Genomic DNA, 6,236 nt, shown 5'->3' on the forward strand with positions numbered 1-6,236 from the left:
AAGGGTCTACAAAGACATTGGAAAGACGTGCTTGTCCTTGCATCAGTTGTCACTAATGGAAGATGACTCTGCAGTGATGTAAACAGATACACTTAAAGACTTTGCTGAAAAAATGTTGCAACTCCCAAACATTACACACTGTTGTTCTCGCTTTTGTTCTAAGAAACTCATGGCACATTCATTGCAAGTGCACAGTCTCTCAGGGTTTTTTCACGATAATCAGCTTAGCTCCGACTTTAATTTCTTTAGGCTAGAGCAGGTCTGCCGGGCTTTTCACCATACAAGCCTTGTGCTAATGATGGGTGTGTTGGGAGCTAATGTTAATTGTGCACTCATTCATATTTGGTAGATGTTACCAAAATCCAGGACAGTTTAAAGACCTTTTCAGCAAATACATCAGTTTGGCAGCACACTTGTTTCATGTCATCCTGACATCACAATGTTTAGGCTTAAGCTTCAAAGTCCACTAGCTGCTCACCCAGCCCCTCAGTCATCCAAGAAAAATTTAAAACAAAAAATAACCCCCTCTAGATATTCACTGAAACCTATGTAATGACTCTGTGAATGAGGCCTGCGAATGGTGACAGACGCCTGGATGCTTCATCAGCAGGATCAGCCTAGGAAGAAGGAGCCGAGGCGGGCTTCTCCTCTCGGGATACAGGAATGGGTCTCTCGCTGTAGCTGGTGTCCATGTTGGACTGGACTTTTGGGCCAGAGAAAGTCAGCATGCCATCAGCAGACAGGGAGCAGGTGATGGCAGATTGGTCCACGTTGGAAGGCAGGCGGTATCTGCGGTGGAATTCGCGGGAAATGTAGCCATGGTCGTCCTGACAACAGACAGAGGGAACAGATGGCTCGGTCAGAAACGGTGCCTGGTGTGACTTGAGGCACACCCCGTAGCATGTTTTAATCTACATCACCAGAGTGTGACTCCATGTTTACTTTGAATTCCAAACAGTTATTTCAAAGCCAGTGTCTCAGGCAGGGCTATGAATGTATATGCATTTTATTCTACACCACAATTTATTAGGGACAAATCCTGCCTTGGCTGATATCCTGTGCAACAACACTCAGGCCAACTGAGCTACAAAGGGTGTCAATCAGAGCAGAATTTGGCCCTTACCACACGATGCTGGGCATGACTGTCAGCAGCGCTGAGCACCTGCAGCTCCCACTTATTTCAGTTGAAGTTGTAGGTGCTCAACGCTCTGAAAATCGATGCCTATATTTCAGTATGTTGGAACCATCATTGAATGAAACAAGAGGCTGTAATCCTGGCTCCTCTGATGCTGTTGGCTGAAAGAATGAGAAATAAAAAGAAAGATTGACATTAAAGTGGCTTTTTTCTCCCTTTATGGCAAACTAGCCTCAAATGCAAATACTGATTGGGCTCTTAAGTTTTGTTTTCCCAACAAGTGTCTTCATGGATGAGAAGAGTTTGTGCCCCCTCCCCTCTCCTGCCACTGGTATTATTATTATTATTCACACTTCAATCCTCGCTTGAATTCCCATGTCATATGTGGTCAGTTTCCACGCCTTAGGCCCTTTGTTGTTTTGGTTTTGTTTGTTTTGCTCTTCTCGTCCAACCCAGCATATGAAAACTCGGCTTTCCACAAGTAATCCTGGATTATGGAAACTCAGTCATTCGTTGACAGCTTCAAATAACATTCTTTTTCTAGTCAGACGTTATTACTGAACAGTGCATATTGTCATCTGACTGTTATGGAGCATGACTGAAAATAAACAACAGACAAATTTTCTCATTATTATCAGAAATCAGGTTTGGTCTTTGCCAGAGCCGGGAACCTACATTTAGTGACTTGGGTTTAACCTTTGAAAAATAATTCTGGAAAAAGTAGAGAACATTATTCTTCCCCTTTGTACTTCCCCAACTGAGGAACACCTTAAAGTCAGAAAGAGAAAAGAGCAGGATAATTCCCCTCCAAAGTTGCATGCTTTTTCTGCTTACCTGTCTCTCATTGTGCTTGCCATGGATTTCCACAAAGTCATCCATAATCTTCACACTCAGATCTTCGGGAGAGAAGTGTTTTACATCCAGGAGGATTGTAAACTTGTCCCGGTCAGACCTCACCTGCAATTAATATGGTAATAAAATTAAACAATAATTTGTTGAGTCAAAAACAAAGTAATTCTCAGTCTCATCCTGAGCATGATTGTCTCAGAAGTGATTTAAGAAGGCTAGAGAATGGTTATGGGCCTGATCCAAAGCCCACTGAAGTCAATAGGGTTCTCCAATAATGTAAATGTGCTTTGGCTAAGGCCCTGTAATTGCAAGGCTGGTAGAATTCTAAGACATCCTTATTGCTCCTTGAGTTTGCATCCCTTCACATTGCTCTCATTGTGTCACTCTATCACTCGACTATTTTTCAGAATCTATCATTAGAGATTTATTGGACATTTGGGTTGTGCTCAGCAGCTAGCGGTGAAATTATATCAGTTATGTAGCTTCACCTGTTTTGTTAAGCTAGCACTTTTGCTTTTTACTCTCTCTTTTAAACCACACTTTCTCTGCAAAGCTGCATGGATTCAGGAAGAAAGTGTGATCTGCAGTTTTGTGGACTGGCTTGTAAGTCTAATAAAGTTCTTGCAGCTCTAGCTCTGCTGGGCTTCTGCTAGATTTTTGGAGGAAACCTTGGGAAGGTTAGTAGAATGCAGAAAGAACAAACATCTGTGCTCGCTTTGACATTTCAGATCTGACTGTTTTGAGTACAGCCCAACGTACAAAATGTTCATTTTGCATATAGTCTTTGGAGAACTGTTCTTGGGATTTCCAGTATGGGATTGTAACACGGAGGTCATGAGATGATGAAAAAAAGAAAAGAAAGGAGAATGTTCATGCTCAAGATTGAATTTATACCTGGAGTCCCATCCCCAACAAAAGTAAGCTGAATATGAATGTTCATGTAACAGAGGAAGCTTTGTTTTTTCCGCAGCACACGGCAAACTGCTGGCAGGGTCATAAAGTGATCTTTTTACAGTATTGTAAAAAAACTATAGGTCAAATCTATTTCTTAAAGGGAAAAAATTATTTCCTTTGCTAAGATTTCCTGTGATAATTTTCTGTGATGGTCAGGTGGGCTTAGTGTTTTGCAGGAAACCTGCTAGTTTTCCTGCACCTGTTCACATCAGAGCCAATTGACATAATCTAATTGAATCAAGGAAAGTAGCAGGTGGTTGTTACTATTAATGAATTGGCAGCAGAGGTAAATGGTATTCAGTAAAGGAGTCTTACCTCTGAAATGCCTGATTCCAGAACGGTGCGGAAGAGAGAGTGCCTGTAATAGGGGCTGATGGTGGAAGAGAACAAAGGCAGGAGATCATAATCGAAAAGACCCTCTCCGAAATACTGGTCAAACAAACGGCTTGGAAATAAGGGTCCAAGAGCTCGTTTGAACCAGGGGTGCTGGATGGTAATGTCCATGTTTTCTGCTTCTGCAAGTTCGACGGTAGAGAGAAGACAGTGCAGTCTCTGGGGACAGTGATGTCTTTGCTGGACTGCACAGTGGAGACTCAGAAAGCCTCCCTCTTTATATACTACTTTCACAGAATAAAGGCATTAGTGGGATTTCTCTGGAAAGAGATGATCTCATGATTAAGGCAATCTGGTCAGCAGAAATGCAGAGGCTGACCTGAGAATGACAGTCTGGTTAGAATCAGTGCCAGATATCTGTGGACAGTAGCTACTTTCCAGCATGCTATGCTATCTGGGGCTACCTCTACCCAGAGAGAAAACAGGCTCTAACTCTTAACATAGACAAGCAATTCAAACAGGACTTTTTAATTTAATTTCTTGTGGGAATTTTCTAAAGGTCTCTATAGTTACTCTAGCTAGCTTTGATCTAGCTAGATCAGAGCCAGCTCAGGTATGCCTACACATGCTGCAATCATACTTCCCAACTGTGGAGTAGACATCCCTTAAGTGTATTCAGTGGGACTTGTTTCTTGCCATCAGGTTTATGGGTATCGGTGTGTGTATTCAATATGAGAACTGGTTGGAATATGGTAAACATTTTTCTTTCATTTTGTTTCTTTATTTAGGGTACACACATTTCTAAGGAGCCTTGTGGAGTTAAATTAGACTGTTTGTGGGACAGAACATTTTAATCTTTGAGGGCATTGGTGCACCTCAGTCCCTCCTGTTCTGTGCCTCTGGCACACAATAGTGCAGTCTCCTGAGGGCTGTAATACTTTAGTCTAATTCAGGTTACATACTTCACCAGTGGCAGTGTGAAGCAGAGCCTTCAGGCAATGTATCACCTACAATGCGAAATCAATGAGATTTGTGGGTTGTCATATAAAGAGCTATGCTTCGTCTTCATTGCAGAAAGAGGTGTGTTTTTTACATTGAGTTGCTGTAAATGTAGCTAGCCCGGGTCAACCCTATACCCCCACCTGGAGTTGACCTCCACTAGCAGCATCAGGATTAAAACGACAGTGCCTTGTCTCTCCACTATGAGTTTACAGCAAGATAGCTATCTCGTAAAAATGCTCCCTTTATTTGCAGTGAAGACCTAGCCTGTTTTGTAAAATATTGGAACCAGTCCAAAACATAGTCCTCAACCAGACTTTTTTTTTTTTTTTTTTTTTAGTTTTAGATCTGTTCTAATGTAAGCAGGGTCTGAATGAGCTCTCCCCTGACATCTAGTGATGAGCTAGCAGAAAAGACTAGGTGCGCAACATGGTGGAGCTGCTTTTCTAAAATGATCCCTTTTGGCTGGTGTTGGGTTACAAATCCCTTTCGTATTGAGTGAAGAGGTAATGAAATGTTGTTATGTTTATGGTGTGAGTAAAGGGCATCAGAACTGTGCTTCACTTGCCCCAATTGAGGGGATCACTCTAAAATGAACCTCACTCACTAAGTAGCGGTAGGGATGCCATCTCCCAGTGGAGATGAGAGGGGTTGGGGATAGGTGTTTCTACTTGGTGGTGTGGACTCTGCTGAAAGAATCCTAGGCACCATTTGACCTTCCCCTGCCCAGCGTTTAAGGACAGAGCTTATTCGACTCAATTGAGAGACATTTTTTCTGTTCAGTGATGACCAGAGCTGGGTCACTGATAAGCAGATCTAGAGGCTATGCCTTAGACCTGGTGTAGGGACAGTGGTTAAATGAAAGACAATGCAGAGGCAGTACTGGCAGTGAGGTTTCCTGCTACCCAGTGAAATCAGTAAGAGCTGACACCACTAAAGACCTGGATTAAGAAGTGAAACCTCAGAACTTGGCATTGCAGAAGTGGCAGTGAGAGTCCAACAGCAGTAGCATGTGACCAGTGGCAGCAGGGAAAAGCAGCAGAGTCAGTGGCAAACAGTGAGTTGCAGAGGTGCACAGCAACCACACAGATATTGCTCAACGTCCCCCCTCCTTTCTTGGGTCGGAGGTGAATCCCGGTGAATGCACCTCTGAACTCTGGGTCTTCTCTAATCAAGGACAGCCAACTGTGAGTAGGGTGCAGTGGAGGGTGCGGAGAGTGATGTGATAAAGGGACATTTGTTCTCCAGACTTTCCCACTGCAAGGTGGGAAACAGGCAAAGGACACTGCCCGACACACTGTGGGTCAGGTTTGCCTATGATTACATGCTTCTGAATGTGGTTGTGATGTTTTCCCAAATATACGTGTGTTTCCCTTTCCCTTTTAATAAAAGCTATCTTTTGTTATACACAGACTCAGTGCTTACTAGTGGGAAAATATTGCCTCTTAGACACACCTGGGGTAGTGTTATGTTTTCCCAGATTACTGGGTGGAGGCTTTAGCCAGTTCTGTGTCATATTGTTAAGAGGAACCCCTAGATAATGAACCCAACCCTTGTTGCTGCCAAGTTCCACCTGGCAGAAGGGTTACCCTAGTAAGAAGTTACCGTAAAGTGTGTGTCACTTCACACATTTGCCTTTACCATCCCAGAAGGCCGGACTGTTCTAAATGTTACAGCTGCATCCCCAACACTTCCTCCTCCTCTCCCACAACCTAGCTGACTTTTCCTCCCTCCCAATCCCTACTTCTGATGACAGACTTGCTGACATGGCGACCGTTGCTCCCTTGTGCCTCTATTGTCACTGCAATGATCCCATACTTCACAGTACTTCCCAAAACATACCTGGGGGCTAGTCTGAGTTGAGGGTACATGGCTGAATACACAACCACAGTGACAAGGGCCACAGGACACTCTGGATCCCTTTCACCGGGGTCCAGAGATGATCTAGGGAAGGGAAGGGCATCTG

General features: G+C 43.6%; 1 protein-coding gene across 1 annotated transcript; it reads right to left on the reverse strand.

The window, feature by feature from the left end:
* Window positions 1-617: 617 nt before the first annotated feature.
* On the reverse strand, window positions 618-3,442 carry LOC113406448 (alpha-crystallin A chain). Its single transcript, XM_026651461.1, has 3 exons — window positions 3,254-3,442; window positions 1,970-2,092; window positions 618-827 (listed from the first exon to the last, which is right to left on the reverse strand). Exons 1-3 carry the CDS (start codon window positions 3,440-3,442, stop codon window positions 618-620), a joined length of 522 nt encoding a protein of 173 aa, XP_026507246.1.
* Between the last annotated feature and the right edge of the window lie 2,794 nt (window positions 3,443-6,236).

The sequence above is a fragment of the Terrapene carolina genome, unplaced genomic scaffold (assembly GCF_002925995.2).
Source record: "Terrapene carolina triunguis isolate 2854851 unplaced genomic scaffold, T_m_triunguis-2.0 Scaffold31, whole genome shotgun sequence".
NCBI classification, from domain to species: domain Eukaryota; kingdom Metazoa; phylum Chordata; order Testudines; family Emydidae; genus Terrapene; species Terrapene triunguis.